Source organism: Penicillium samsonianum, assembly GCF_028829775.1.
Source record: "Penicillium samsonianum strain IBT 33392 chromosome Unknown utg000003l_segment0_segment0, whole genome shotgun sequence".
Lineage (NCBI taxonomy): Eukaryota > Fungi > Ascomycota > Eurotiomycetes > Eurotiales > Aspergillaceae > Penicillium > Penicillium samsonianum.
In genome coordinates, this window is record NW_026643261.1 from 680,334 (window position 1) to 695,498 (window position 15,165).

The 15,165-nt window shown below is 48.5% G+C and overlaps 6 protein-coding genes across 6 annotated transcripts; 2 read left to right on the forward strand and 4 right to left on the reverse strand.

Annotated features, from left to right (window-relative positions):
- Nucleotides 1-197: 197 nt before the first annotated feature.
- leu2A (3-isopropylmalate dehydrogenase LEU2) lies at nt 198-1,614 on the reverse strand (the record flags this gene model as incomplete). The annotated part of the gene is made up of 6 exons (XM_057276525.1): nt 198-430; nt 500-1,127; nt 1,220-1,315; nt 1,366-1,431; nt 1,484-1,504; nt 1,564-1,614. 6 exons carry the CDS (start codon nt 1,612-1,614, stop codon nt 198-200), a joined length of 1,095 nt encoding a protein of 364 aa, XP_057136135.1.
- Nucleotides 1,615-4,427: 2,813 nt separating this feature from the next.
- N7471_003806 (HIG1 domain-containing protein) lies at nt 4,428-4,908 on the reverse strand (the record flags this gene model as incomplete). Its single annotated transcript, XM_057276526.1, has 2 exons — nt 4,428-4,776; nt 4,841-4,908. 2 exons carry the CDS (start codon nt 4,906-4,908, stop codon nt 4,428-4,430), a joined length of 417 nt encoding a protein of 138 aa, XP_057136136.1.
- A 1,051-nt stretch (nt 4,909-5,959) lies between these two features.
- On the reverse strand, nt 5,960-7,924 carry N7471_003807 (aminopeptidase P family protein). Its single transcript, XM_057276527.1, has 2 exons — nt 7,651-7,924; nt 5,960-7,501 (listed from the first exon to the last, which is right to left on the reverse strand). Exons 1-2 carry the CDS (start codon nt 7,760-7,762, stop codon nt 6,123-6,125), a joined length of 1,491 nt encoding a protein of 496 aa, XP_057136137.1. The 5' UTR covers nt 7,763-7,924; the 3' UTR covers nt 5,960-6,122.
- A 303-nt stretch (nt 7,925-8,227) lies between these two features.
- N7471_003808 (SPla/RYanodine receptor SPRY) lies at nt 8,228-9,962 on the forward strand (the record flags this gene model as incomplete). The annotated part of the gene is made up of 3 exons (XM_057276528.1): nt 8,228-8,711; nt 8,772-9,077; nt 9,133-9,962. The coding sequence occupies 3 exons, from the start codon at nt 8,228-8,230 to the stop codon at nt 9,960-9,962; spliced, it is 1,620 nt and encodes a 539-aa protein (XP_057136138.1).
- Nucleotides 9,963-11,137: 1,175 nt separating this feature from the next.
- pdeA (3',5'-cyclic-nucleotide phosphodiesterase PDE1) lies at nt 11,138-12,870 on the forward strand (the record flags this gene model as incomplete). Its single annotated transcript, XM_057276529.1, has 3 exons — nt 11,138-11,203; nt 11,384-12,069; nt 12,120-12,870. 3 exons carry the CDS (start codon nt 11,138-11,140, stop codon nt 12,868-12,870), a joined length of 1,503 nt encoding a protein of 500 aa, XP_057136139.1.
- A 294-nt stretch (nt 12,871-13,164) lies between these two features.
- Nucleotides 13,165-14,324, reverse strand: N7471_003810 (terpene synthase family protein; the record flags this gene model as incomplete). The annotated part of the gene is made up of 4 exons (XM_057276530.1): nt 13,165-13,558; nt 13,619-13,869; nt 13,919-13,947; nt 14,006-14,324. The coding sequence occupies 4 exons, from the start codon at nt 14,322-14,324 to the stop codon at nt 13,165-13,167; spliced, it is 993 nt and encodes a 330-aa protein (XP_057136140.1).
- Between the last annotated feature and the right edge of the window lie 841 nt (nt 14,325-15,165).

The window sequence follows — 15,165 nt, forward strand, 5'->3', positions numbered from 1 at the left end:
ATTATCGGAGTTTCAATGTCTTCATGATACCCAGTTCCAATTCTTTTTTTCTGCGTGGGTTTGGGTGGGCTAGTGAACATCATTAGGCATTTTTACGCCAGTGAAATACATGTTGCATCTTAAAACGGGTATTCAAATTTTTAGTTTTCTATGCTAGTCATATCTCATATAGAAACATCGAAGAGGCTGCTTTGTATCTACTTGAGCAGCTTCTCCAGCTCGGCGGCGACGGCATCGCCGACCTCGGCAGTCTTGGCTGTGCCGCCAATGTCGCCGGTGCGGACACCAGCCTCGATGACGTTGCTCACAGCCTGCTCAATCACACGAGCCACGTCGATCATGTTGAAGGAGTACTGCATCATCATGGCCACAGAAAGGATAGTAGCGACTGGGTTAACGATACCCTTGCCAGCAATATCGGGGGCAGAGCCTGTGAGTACCAATTAGCCATGACCAGAACCAAGACTGGTAGAAACAATAAAGAGGACAGAACACATACCGTGAATAGGCTCATAGATACCGTTGACACGGCTCTTGCCATCAGGAATACCGCTCAAACTGGCACTGGGAAGCAGACCCAGAGAACCGGGGATGACACTAGCCTCGTCGCTAATGATATCACCGAACAAGTTGCTAGTAACAACAATACCGTTCAGCTTACGGGGGTCCTTAATCATGAGCATAGCAGCTGAGTCAATGAGGTGGTGACCAATGGTGAGCTGGGGGTACTCCTTCTCCATAATCTCCGTGACGACCTTACGCCACAGACGGCTGGTAGCGAGGACATTGGCCTTGTCCAAGCTCCACACGGGCAGGGGCGGGTTGTGCTGCAGAGCGAGGTTGGCGGCGAGACGGATGATACGCTCGATCTCGTGGCGCGAGTAGGGCTCAGTGTCCATGGCGTATCCGGAACCATCGTCCTCCGTGCGCTCGCCGAAGTAGATACCGCCCGTCAGCTCACGGATGATGTTGAAGTCGACTCCGCGGCAGATCTCAGCCTTGAGCGGCGAGCTCTCGACCAGCGAGGGCGCCGCGAAGTTGCAGGGGCGCAGGTTGCCGAATGTGCCCATCTCCTTGCGCAGCTTGAGAATACCCTGTTCTGGGCGCACGGCGCCGGTTCCCCATTTCTGTCGGACGCAATGTGTGAGTAGGCTTGTTCTCTGTGTTTTGTGTTTGTGCGGGGAGGGAGGGAATGGAGGGGTGGGAAGTGTAGACGTACGGGACCTCCAATGGCACCGAGGAGAACAGCATCGGCGTTCTTGGCGGCGTTCAGGGCCTCGTCGGTCAAGGGCGAACCGGTAGCATCAATAGAGGCCTATAATTGTTAGCCATTTAGCTTTCGTCGCGTGGGTGGAGTATACTCACACCACCGAGCAGGTGATCCTGCAGGTTGAAAGTAACACCACGGGACTTCTCAATGACGCGGAGGATCTGCGATTGAATCAGTACGTCTATTTCGCGCAATGCCAGCTTGCAATATTACCTTGACAGCCTCAGCGGTCACCTATTCTCTAATTGTCAGTTCTGTATTCAATTTCGCGACCAGAGCTCTCAAGGACATACCTCAGGACCGCAGTGGTCACCACCAAAGACGACGATGTTGAAGGAAGACATTATGTAGTAATATGAAGAGAAATGATTGACTCAATTATCCAGGTCGGGAGCTTCAGAATATAAAGGCGGGTGAATTTCAAGTTCAACCCCACCAACTCCGACATCGGCCCCGATGACATAAATCCAATCATCGGCGTCGCTTATTCACGGTTACATCAAGGGATGTATACTGTTCATCTACCTGTTTCAGCTTTGTTTTGCGAATTTAAAAGCATTCCTACCCTCCATGCACATTTAATGTGGTGTTTTCTGGCCATTTGCAGCAAACAACTCCTTTATCTGGAAAATGTTGGCAATTCCATCGACTGGTGAGTCAAGTATACCAAGATGCCATGGATCGACACTGATCATATACAGATATCGCATACGTCAAAACCTCCCAAAGCTTGTCCACAGGCGTCAGGCTAATCCTAGGCACGGCCTTGAGGCTGTGATGCAGTGTCTCTACTCCGTGACGCCATAAGCGGTCGCTCTTTCCCTCCACATTTGAAGCGAGGATTTAGATGTTGCCCTCTTCATGGAACAGTGCTTTTGTTGATTTTAAGCCCACATTAGTTATTCCATCACATCCTTATCAAACTGCAACCTCCCCATTGGAGACGACTGCCGATTGGTTCATTGAATATATGGCAGACTACGTCCCGCTCGGCACGACAACAGCAGCATGCGGAGATTATCAATCTGCTGCATCTGTCTTGAAGCGCTATCCAAATATCATAGAGTTGTTTTCCAATGCAATCGGTCCCACCAGAAAGTGAGAATCGAGGGTTGATGGTCACAAAGCCTGAAGTTGAAGCCTGAAGATCACCACTTTGTTAAGGTTGGTTGATTGGACCTCCATCAGTGAACCCTCACCTAATTCCAGCTCTTATGTGGAAGCTTGTGGGATTGTTTAGTCCATTTTAAGTGTTTCCCGGCCCTGAAATCACCTTCAAGCAGGCGCCCAGTTACGATGGCCTACAACTGCCGAACAAGGAATACCTAGAGTGCCATTCCCGACTTTTACAGATATTCTCTGCCTGCGATATGGGTGGATATGTCGACCGGAACCTATACCGCGGACACAAAAAGAAAGAGGCATCAGGCGGGTGCTGGTTAGCAGAAGATGGAAGCTCTGACCTTACCACTATCTTCAGCGTCGCCTTAACTATAGCTGTCCATTGCGATATGGCTATATAATATGCATTTATTACAGCAAAAATCCCTTCTCCGTGAACCCTTGAGGGCTCTGTCTTCACAGGATTTGACTTTCTAACTTGTTTATTATTCCACAACTGTCTCCACGACTAGCTGGAGGGTGCAGCTAGCCACACTCAACTAGCCAGAGCAACCCACTAGCCACTGGGCATCTGACCCCTCATCCCATCACTAGCTACCTAGCTCCTTGTTTAGTCTGAAGTGGCCATCTTCCCCCTTATCAAGGACACACCACCTTACTGTGTAACAACAGCCGAGGCGCTTGACCACTCAATCTCTTGATCAATTCATTCGAGACGCAACATTCATTCAAAACAGCGCTTCTGGCTTTGTTATTATTTGCTGTCGATATGGACTCTCATACCACCAGGACAGTCATTTACGCTTGCGTTACTGATATAGATGGTTTCCCCCAACGGCGTCATGTCAAAATTGGGAAAGATTTCTGTGAACTTATCTTAAATCGTGCATTTAATCCTACACTTCACCCGGCGGGCTACGACCACATCCATCTTCCCGCTGACTTCGACTCGCCAAAACCTCTTAAAAGATGGTTTATTCTTGATTTGGATGTCACTGAGCCACTCAGCAAGGAGGATGTTTTGCAACTTCCCCATCAGGTATACCTTGCAAGCCAAGGTGGCAAACTGTGAGAGGCCCAGTGAAAACTTGTAGTGATTACCCTTTCTGATTACACAGGTCCTTCATCCCTCGCGATCGATGGACTGAAAAAGCAAAGGACAGGGCTGCTTCGTATACTTGGGGAGGTAAACAGGAGCAGAAGATTGTTAAAAACATGCTGAAAGTTATCCATAACGAGACTGAATAATTAACATAGTATGAGGCCTCGTCCTGCTAAGCGAGTAGTCAAGAAAAAGAGGGGACCGAACGATATCTCGGAGATATTTTAGTAGATTATTTATATAGGCTGGAGTACCGAAACTTTCTCTTCTGATCCTTGACACATGCAAATATTTAAACCAGAGCTCACTTCTCACATGTTCGTTTGAATCTTAAAGCGTTCATCCTTCTTCGAAGCATTATTAGCTCATTTCTTACAAATGTAGCCCCAGTCATACCTGTGAATATAATTCGCCCGGTCATAGGATTCCCACGTCCTTCCGGAGTTAGCAACCCCGGCCGAAGCCATGGATGGTGATATCTGAGGGTTCTAGAGACCTCAGTCTGAGGAAATAAAATAACGACGGTGCCACTAGGCAGATGTCTTCGTCTTAGATGTAATCAAGCAACACAAATCAAAAGCGGGAGGCAAAGCTTAATATTGAGTATCGAGGACAACTACGCATCGCATTCTCGGAGTTGATTATGACTGGTTTGTTAGGCCTGCATCTTCCATCTGGGTTATTGCATTATGGCACCACAAGGCTAATTGACAGTAAATCGGCTGCCGAAAATGGCTACATTAGACGCGTTTGCTAACTTCCTGTCACATCGAGAGTCGCCAAGTACTATGTAGTGTTCAACCTTTCAATTGCTAGCAATAACATATACCCCAACTGCTCTATAATATAATAAGCTGTAATGTACAATACATATTGAAATCTCTATATTTTTCCGTCCCAGTCCAATGATGGCTCTCTTGAAGGTTTCTGGCCTTAGTTCTCTGAATCAGACAGCTTGACAGCTTCCTTTCGCTGAGCGATATATGGCTTTCGTCGGTCTGACATGTCAAGTGCAGCCAATGAAACAATGACAGCCAGCGTTAGACCCTGTGCATACACACGAGCCTGAACAATCTTTTGTTTGCTTGTCAGGTACGGGTTGCGACCAACCAGAATAAAGGAACCGACCATGCTGGCAGCAAAAGTGGCACCAGCTAGCTTGTATTTCTGTTCCCTTACCCAACTTAATAGCTGCTGCGATGTACTCTGTTCGTGGTTGGATTCCATTGTTTGGATGTACTTGGGTCTGCAACTTGGGCGGTGTCTGGAGGCTGGGAGCAGGCTGATCTATGAAGACTGTTGTTAGTAGTATTCCTTGTGAGAAGGAGTAGGATAAAATCACTCACTCCCTATGATCAATTGCTTTGTAGTCACAAACACAGTTGACTTGCAAGTTTGATCTGTTAACATCCATTGTTATCTCTTCGGATCCGACTGATACGATCAATCTCCGAGAGATAAGGATTTGGGTCGGTGAAACTTTCTGCCGCAATGACATGTCCCCACTTTTCTCCCCTCTAACCATATTCGGCATTGATTCGCACCTGGGCAGGTCCACTGATCGGATTTCCTGCCGAAATTGAAATGTGTTTATACCTAGGTAGGTCGACATGTAAGTTGAATTCCAAGAAGATTCGACCTTCGCCCCCTTTTACTTATATTTCCTTCAAGGCCTCATCTGTTTTACATCTTATAGCTCATCCTAGGTGCTTTATACCCATCATCTAACAATAATAACAACATTCTCTTTCCTCGGTTCACAGTGAGTCTGTTATTCACTCATTTTCAGCCCAGTCACTAACCAAACAGTCTGCTCGCCATGTGGATCACACGCGGAATCTCGCTCATCAATTTTGGAGTTGCCTCCTCAGCGTTGGCATTTCAAGTCTTCGTCTTATACCCATGGCACCATCAGTTAGACGACGAGTTCAGAGCCTTGAAGAAGGAACACCACCGAGTACTGCACCAGCTCGATATACGCAAACCCCTATGAGAATAAACGAAGGGCGAATCAAAACCGATGACCTGCATGGGATGGCACACACGATTCCTTCACTTTTTGTTTTCCAGCTTTGGTTGCAGTCATGGAATAATTACGGAGTATTTTTACGAGCGTTTCCCTTATAGACCGGTTTGAAGTGGCTCGTTCTTTTACTTCAATACATACATAGACAAAGACATTTGCGATTCATATCAAGAGACTGTATATATCTCTACTTAATTGGTAGGTCTCTTATAATGATTCAAATGCTGTCTATGGACCAGTCTGTAGCTTCCAGGAGAACGGGATACCAAAGGCCTAATGAAAGTCGGGAAATCCAGGCATACTACAGATGGTCAATGACATTAGTGAGATACAGTCCAAGAGAAGAGCATCCTTGGAAGAACTTGTAGTCTCCGTGGCCGACTCCAAAGGATATTTAGTTATTCTTTGGCTGTGAGACTCGAATGAGTACTGACTTCCCGTCGAAACGATGTACTTCGCAACTCCTTGGCTGGTCACATTCTATGTAGTCCTCAAGTGTCCCCGTCTAACGTAAAGGGATCTAGACTGTTACTATACTGCAAAATCTGATATCAACGGATAGTATCTCCCGCATGCCGCTATTTATCGTACTAAATTCTACACTATGCAGATCCTCTAATGATGGCAAGCATTTCCTCGCCCTTTGGTGCAGTGGTGAGATTCTCATACCCAGTAGCAGTCACGAGAATATCATCTTCAATGCGCACTCCACCAATATGAACGTATTTTTCGGCAACGTCGAAATCAATGTACCGAGCGTACGGCTGGTGGCGCGCGTTGGTCATAGCCAGACGAGAGAAATAGAGCCCTGGCTCAACCGTCACAACCATTCCCTCTTCCAGCAGCGGAGCGGAAAGAGTGCACGGCGAAAGACAGGCAGAGTTCAAGATCGGGTGATACTGGAGCTGATCGAAACCCCGGTGAAGAGCCATGATTGACCGCTCCGACACATCGTGGACTTCAAGGCCGACATGATGACCAAGACCGTGTGGGAAGAAGACTTTGGATGCGCCAGATTGACGGATCTCGAGATTAGTGCCATTCTTGAACACACCCAGAGCCAGGAGACCCTCGATCGCGATGTCATGGGCTAGATCGTGTAGAGATAGATAGCGTGCCCCTTTCCGGATCAGCCGGATGCACTCCTCTTGCATGCGCTCTACCAGCTTATAGATATCCCGTACGTAGTCGCTAGGCCACTCGCCGGTAAGTGGGAAGGTCCGCGTTACGTCACTTGCATAGCAGTTCCACTCTGCGCCAGCATCGAGACAGACGAGGGGTTTCTTATGGAGAGTTTCGTTATTTCGGTCGTAGTGCAGGACAGCCGCGTTGGGCCCCGATGCTGCGATAATCTGGTATGCCTGGTTCCGAGCGCCGTGCGAGATGCAGGTGTTCAAAAAAGATCCCTCAATCTGCGACTCGTTGGACATAGTCTGGATACTCTCTAGGATTCTCCGATGGGCAAGCCCCGAGACTTTGTTGGCCTGGCGGATCATCCGGATTTCATATTCGTCTTTGACGCCTCGGGCTGTGTCCATAGCAGGCCCAAGCTGTTCCAGGTCCACAGCCAGGTCTTTTGGTAGATGATCGGGCTTCTCTGAGTCATGGATTAGGTACAGCTCGCTACCTTGCTTTCGCTCGTCCAGCCACACCTGCAGCTCATATTTGAGCGAGGCGTGATACCGCACATGGTCCACATCATATCGGTCTTGTGCGTCCTCCCGTGAGAGGGTCGGTCCCATCCAAATAGCACGGTGGAGGTCGAAATCCGGGACATAAAGAGTTAACAGGTCTTGTTCAATATCGTACGTCAGAGAGCAGTCGGGCTCGTCGACTCCACTCAGGTAGTAAAAGTATCGTCGTTGTCGGAATGGGCGCGATTGATCGGAATCGCGCAGATTAATTGTCGGCTGTCCAGAGAGGAATATCAAGCCACTTGAAGCTCCAAGCTTCCGGGCCACGTTACGCGCATGGTGCTTGGCTAGTGAGGGCGGTCAGGTCAGCTCGAGTCTCGCGCGATCACCGGTCGGGGGTTCAGGTGGAGTAGCAAACAGGAGGGCAAAGGAGGGCAGAGGGCACCTGAAGGCATTCCGACCTTGCGATAATCACTCTAGGGAGAAGTGTACTGACCTGGGTATTTATCGCAGGAGGTAGGTGTCACCACGCGGATATTATAGGAGTCAAGGGGATTGATCATGACGTCCTGAGCCATAGACCCCTGGGCACCTTTATTTGCACGCATTGTCTCTTTCAAGTAAAGAAACTTAAACAAAGAGAGGGGAGAAGAGGGATCTCAGGTAAGGAGCTAGGAGAGAGGGGAAGATGAGAGAAGGGCTTATCCTGACCAGGGATAGATAGACCATATCAGCCCCAGGTGTGTGACACTGCTACCCACATAGGTATGTAGGTATATTATAGCTATTTCTGCTTAACCAAAATGAAAAGTCAATTTTTTATTTCCAAAAAGACATTAGTTTCTATCAATATTCCAGGATCCAGGAACTTCAAATCCAGGAACCAACTCTACATTGCCTTGCATTGTTAGTACAGCTAGGCCAGGGCCGAAAACGTCTTAGATAACCCGCCCACTTGATCCGCGCCCACTTATATCTCTCTCTCTCACCTCCTCTTTACACCCCAACCCAATATTCCCCGACTCCTCTTGACTTTTTTCTCTTTCTTTGTATTCTCACTCGACACATGAACGATGCAGGGTCCTGAGGCTTCGAGCCCCGATGCGCTCGCAGGCCTGCCATCAACCCTGAGCACGGTGATAGGCAATCCGACGACGTCACCGATTGGCTTTGTTTCCTCAACATTACCAATACCAACACCCATACAAAGCGATCCATTACTTTCGCAGCAACAAATCCAAGCGAATCTACAAAATGTTCTCTCCTCTTTGTCGATGGAGTTCCGTCCGGAGCCTATCTTGGCCAGTGGCAACTCGACCGGGTCAACCGGAAAAGGCATCTTGATTGGGATCTTGTCCGCGTTTGGCTCGGCTGCCGTCGCATTTGTTGTTCTAGCGATCTTTTTCTTTTTCAAATATACCCACCGGGGGCGGATTATGCTTGATCGCATTGGCAGGCCCGGTGAATACGACGACGAGCAAGCATTTTTGCGCGAGGAAGAGGCAGCTCTAGAGTCAATGGATGACTTGGCGCGATCGGAATATTTGCGAGCAAAAGGTAAGACTGGAAATAAATCTGCATGCGAGTCGCTTTGATCATTTTACTGATGCTCTGCAGCTTTTGTCCAAGGAAACCCTCCCGAGTCCGTGCAAACCGACATCTCCCTATCACAGTTCCTCGCGATCCAAGAAAAAGGTGTATCCGCCTGGGAATTCCAGCCAGAGCTGGAAATTGCAAACTGCTTTGTGGAAGGACGAACAGAGATCGAGTTCTTTGACTCGGAGTGCAGTGTACAGACCAACCTGCCAATCCCCAAGCAGAATGATGTCTACTACTGGGAGGCAAAGATATACGACAAGCCTGACTCGACCATGATCGGCATCGGTGTTACTACGAAACCATACCCCCTGTTCCGAATGCCCGGTATGTGTTGCAACAGAAGTGCTTATACCGAGGAATTCCCGCTAACAACCGCTAGGCTTCCATAAAACCTCTGCTGCCTACCAATCCACGGGACATCGCAGACTCAACCAACCATTTAATCCCACCCCATACGGGCCTCCACTACTCCAGGGCGATGTTGTCGGTGTAGGCTACCGACCTCGATCTGGCACCGTCTTCTTCACACGCAACGGCAAGAAATTGGAGGACGTGGCTCATAACTATCGCTCACAAAACCTCTTCCCCACCATCGGCGCTAACGGTCCTTGCACTATCCACGTGAACTTTGGCCAAATGGGATTCGTGTTCATCGAAGGCAATGTCAAAAAATGGGGCTTGGCCCCCATGACTGGCAGCCTCGCCCCGCCCCCGCCCTATGGCAGTGAGCAAGGCAGCATTCTACTTGAGTCAGGCCGCGAGAGTGCGGCTCAAATCTCCCAGCGCGTTTACCAAAATGCAAACTACGCGGCCTCAGGCTCAAGTGTTAGGATCCCTCCGGCGCCAAGCCCAGGTCCGTCTCGATCACCAACTGACATTTCCCTCGCTCAGCTGACTCACATTCCTTCTCATGAAGATGGTGGTGAGGGGTACAGCCGTTTTGCTTTGGCCGATCACGAGGGCAATTATGCGGCGGCTCCTGATAATCAAGAGCCAGAGGCTCCGCCCCCAGACTATTCTAGTCCCGACGGCAGTCGCAGGAGCAGCGATGCCTCTCTTGATTGTCCACCTCGTTTTAGGGCTTCTGAGGATCCCAACTCCCCATCAAATGACTCCATGGATTCTGGTGGTCAATTTCTACCAAGCTACCAAACCGTTGTGGAGAGAGACTTGAATGAACACAACTCAGAGGCCAACGATCGGTCCTGATGCAATATCTATTCCCCCTTTGCTTTTGAACATACCTCGTGGCGCATGAGAGGCTTTGTCTGATCATTTCTTTGTTGTTTTATTTAGCGGGCTTACGGAAGGCGTTATAGCAGTCGGCGAAGGCAGATTCTTGGTTTTGTGAGATGCTTTCTGGACTGGAATGGACTTTGTGTCCCTATTGTCCCTTACCCTTGGGGAGTCATTCAATGAATTCATGTATAAGGGGGCACAATCGTTTTGCTATCCTTGCCCTTTTTGACCGCATCCCCTCTTTATGTTAAATCTGTACATCTATTTGAAACTAGGCAGATCTATTGACAGGTCATATGCCGATCAACTACACAACTTGACATGTTCGATTATAAAAATATGTATGTTTCACTATCTCGTAGGACATTTGAATTTGTTGTGTATGTGGATTATGGAGGTCGTAGTGTGGACGTCATCGGCGATAAAACTAGCAACTCCCAAGATCTGATGCTACACCTTCAAAGTCATCAAATTTCCCTCGATCTGATAATCTGATATCTCACTAGACCCCAGATCTTCATTCCGTATCCGTGGCTCCGTTGCGATCATACCCCACTTCAGTCCACCTGGTCCACTCCCGGTGTCTCCGATCCAACCTCTCTCCAAGGTTTGCTCTCTGAAACAACTACCCTCCAATCGGCACTGCAGTTTTCTTGCAGTAGTGTCCTACGCACAAGGCGCGCCCCATTGTGATACGAGCTGGGGAAACATACCCGTGGACCCCACGAAATCGGAATTCCCTTATCTGCATTCTGCCGACCCAGCCTCCGGATTTCTGTCGCTTCGCGCGTGTCTCTATCTCCCTCCACTATCGAGGAATGACACCTCTGCTTCCTAGCGGCTACTCTGTGTATAACACGCGATATGCAAAGGGAAGGGCTGTTAGTTCTGGACACATATCTTTGAGCAGCCCGAATCGCAACTCGTGGTGCGCGACTATCGCCACGCGACGTAATTTCTAAATTTTTTTTTTCAGTCTTTTTTAACCGCCTCTCATATTCCCCATTTGACCATCAAATAATCCATTTGAGCCTTCGTGAAACATCCTGTTGTTGAGACCCGCCTACTATTGGGGATTAGGCGCGCTCGGGCAGCTTCACTCGCTCTTGGGCTGTGACAAGACTAGCTTATAGTTCGTGTCTCACATGTCCACGATGAGCGAGACAAGTGAAACAATGGATGAGAAAGCAGCATTCCACGTCATTGTCTTGGTAAGTCAGGACCCGTTGATTTGTTTCTTGTCTGTTGCAGAACCCGTCACGTGCAGGGCCATGTGTCGAGGTTTGATAGATATCTTGGCGATTGAATATTGTTTTCTCAACTTGCCTGATGGCGGGTTCTAACAGATGGAACCCTGCAACTCCTACTTTGCTGGATGCTGACTCCCTTAGGGCCCGACTGGTGGACCTCGCGAAGATAGCGTCACAGGCATTCTTGTCCGGTCAACGTCAACGAAGTGGTCTTCAAACTCGGTGGTAGCCGTTGATGCGGGTACCCTTCTCGCAGGCATCATTCGATTGCTAGAACGATACATCCCCGAATGCAAGGATGATCGGGGGATGATGACAGGTGGGCCTTTTCAGGGGCTTGAGCTGCCCTACAGAACAGCACAGGCAAATGCAGCTCATGTATTCCGCGAAATCATCGGTGCTGTTCTTATCACACACCCTCATCTAGACCATATCTCAGGGCTGGCCATTAACACTCCGATTCTGGAGGCGGGTAATGGACCAAAACCTGTGGCTGCTTTACCATCTGTGCTATCCGCTATCAAGAACCACATGTTCAATGATGTCATCTGGCCTAATTTGTCAGACGAGGATGGCGGCGCTGGTCTGCTCACATATCAGCGCTTGGTAGAAGGCGGAAACCCTCGTTTCGGTCGTGGAGACAGTAGAGGCTATGTCAGGGCTTGCAATGGCCTATTGACAAAATGCTTGAGTGTTAGCCATGGCCGGTGCATGCAGCGATACCATCCAGAAAGCGGGATGCATCATCGAATCGGGAGTACTGTCTTTTCGGATCACCAATTTATGGTTCCTTCAAGGGCGATTTCAGTGGACCATACCGATGGCAGGTAAGTCAACATTCATAAACTTTAGACGAATCTTTCTTAACCATTGCCAGTTTCTATTCCCCCGCTCGCTCCCCACGTCTACTCCCATCCAATCCCAAAGAGCCAGCAATGGCAACAGTCGAGAGCTCCGCATTTTTCCTGCGCGATCATCACACCGGCCATGAGATCATCGTCTTCGGTGACGTCGAGCCCGACTCAGTCTCCATGGGAACCCACAACAAACGAGTTTGGGAAGCCGCGGCACCGAAAATCGCCACAGGGAAACTACGAGCGATCTTCATCGAATGTTCCTACAATGACAGCACCGACGACTCATATCTGTACGGCCACATGTGTCCACGGCATCTAGTCTCCGAGCTCAGCGCGCTAGCCAACAGAGTCATGGAAGTGCGGGATTCGAACATGGGCGAGAAAAAGCGCAAGCGTGAACCCGTAGGCCCGGTCGAGGTCGGCAGCGAGCAAGTCAGCCCTCGGTCGTCGAGACGGACTATAAGCTCGTCTGCCGATAAAGGGAGGACGCCCGAGTCGCTTGTTGAGCCTCGATCGCATCCGAGCGACTCATTCGAGATTCCTCAGATACCCAGAGTGGACCTCGGAGATGTCCTGGCGAATCAAGACTCTGAGGATACTACTCTTCCTCTGGAAGGATTAAAGATCTACATTATTCACATCAAGGAGAATCTTACTGATGGGCCTCACCCTGCAGATCAGATATTGAGGGAGCTCCAGGATCATGGTGAAGCAGCCCACCTGGGCTGTGAATTCTTTATCCCCAATCCTCTCGAGGGAATATGGATTTGAAACTTACGGATATTACTACGAGGAGGCTTTTTGTTTAGTTTGTTTCGACGCAGCGTCCTTTTCGTCGTTCAATGTATATTAACCCGGATTCATTCTCAGCCAACGATTACTTTTAGGCATCTTTACATTCGACGTAGATTCTTGTACAATTAGTCTAGTCGTTGAAGAGCCATCGGAGATAGAAAGTTCTTCTATTTCAAGTCTGAGTCCGCTTGACTTTTTACACCCTTTGTATTCATCTGTCTACCAAGCTTGACATCTCTCCACAGTTGCACTGGGTGTATTTATTTACATTCATTCAAAGACCTGATACCGAGGCGCAGTCGAGTGCCAATAGCAGCTTCCACCAACATAAAGCTCAATAGCCTCGAAGTATTGCAAAATCTCCTTTGAAGCGGGTTTCTTCAATCTTTCCTCCTTGAGCTTTGCAGCCAGAGACTCTTGTTCGACGATAACACCGAGAAGCATCATCTTTGCCGCATCCGCTGTGGTGTTATGCTCCTTCATCAGAACCACCACTCCGTTTCTCATTCGATCTGTCTCTTGGTCTTTTTCAATATTCCAACTGAAGTAGTCATTGGTCAGACCGAGAACATTCCCCATTGCAATGTCGAACTGCTCGATACTGGCGTAATCCTCCTCACTGAGAGTCATATTCATTCCCCAGCGGATGAAGTAAGAGGACATCCTTGTTGATAATCGTCAGATTTTTACCGTGAAAACTCTTTAGGTAGAGTAGAGAACTTACCAATAGCCGCAGTTGGCGATCCGGTAGGGCATATACTCCTCCATTCGCGTAAAGTCACCACCGATATTATCGAATGTTGCCAGGTAGTTCCTCAGCATCTCGATCATAGCAGGAGCTTGCTCAGGATCAATGTCAATTGCCTTTCGAAGTACGACTGCCAGTGACTTTTGTCGCACATTTCCTGACTCAAACATTGATGGATCAATGTCAAGTTGAAGGACCTTTGCCAGCTCATCATGCTCTCGGCATGCCTATAGACTGTCAGATGGTCATTCTTGTACAAACTTCTAGCACTCTTACAGAGGCATGATCCATCTCCTCTGTCACGTCTGTAGATAGTTTCGTCGTTAGCATACTAAATCTATGTTGAGCACATTGGTGTCTTACCATCATGAATCCACATCACCTCGACCAGGCAGGACAACAAAGCTAGTCTGTCTGGAAAGGCTGAGCAGTGGCAAATGGTGAAGGGGTCTCCGTAGGGGTTGGTGTGTCGGATTAGTGCTCGACGCCTTTCCCTTGTGCCTTCCTCAGAAGCTTCCTCGTCAATCTTTCTGAGGGCATCTTCGACTTCTTGAGCGGCAATGCTGATGCCGGCGGGGTAGCGCGAAAAGAAGACGGGGACTTTGTAGCCTTGCACGGTCTCGAAGACGGAAGGAATGGTTGACACAGGGCCGATAGCGGAAGAAGTAGATGCCATCTGCATCTTGTGTGCAGAGGTTTAGATTGTTCTGGGATTGTTATAATGGGAGGGTATAAGAGAATGTCTCATCTCGAACGTAACATGGACCCTTTTATGTTAGATAGAGACAGCTAAGGGCTAGTATGAACATGGTAAATTGATTACGTAGACCTAAATCTTTCCATAGGAAGGAGTGGCACATGCAAGTCTCATATCCAAATAGCCCGTACACGGCTAATTGCTATGAATATTGTTATCTGAGCTAACGGCGAGGTCCGAGAACGTCACTACTAGAAAACCAATAGGAATTCCGAGTTGAGATGGATCGGACGTGCATAAAAGAGGGTCTGAAATCGGGCGTTCATTGGTATCATCGGTAATATGCATGACATGACGCTACTGACAATCCATCTACTCTGCTGGTCATGATAGCCGATGGATCTGTACACATTCGGCCGATTGTGACCTGAACGTTAGGGCTGTATATGCAGATTACCTGGGAATTATCATCACAGGCCCAAGTATGTCATACACAAGCAACATTTGTTGAATACTACAGATAGAGGATATCTATTGAGTTGGCATTCTTACAAATAGAATAGTTTGCAAGCACACAGTTGATATTGTTAAAGTGTCATAATCTTTTTTTTACCCAATTGAATAACCCCTCGACAACCCCTCATGGAAATAGGTGGAACCAGCACAGCATCGGGTTAGGCTGGCTGAAGATGAAACATGACGCATATTGCATGCAGGAAACTGCATAAGCGCAGTGAACCTGCATCGGTAGCGCTGATCTTGCATCCGTGGGTGGAGATTCCTGGGAAGAACCAAATTAGGGTTACATGTGAATCAACGGAGAATT

Coding starts and splice junctions, on each gene's coding strand:
- N7471_003807 (XM_057276527.1), bottom strand. CDS start 7,762: ATGCGTGCAAATAAAGGTGCCCAGGGGTCTATGGCTCAGGACGTCATG. Junction 7,502..7,650: donor CTCCTGCGATAAATACCCAG/GTCAGTACACTT, acceptor CGCCCTCACTAG/CCAAGCACCATGCGCGTAAC.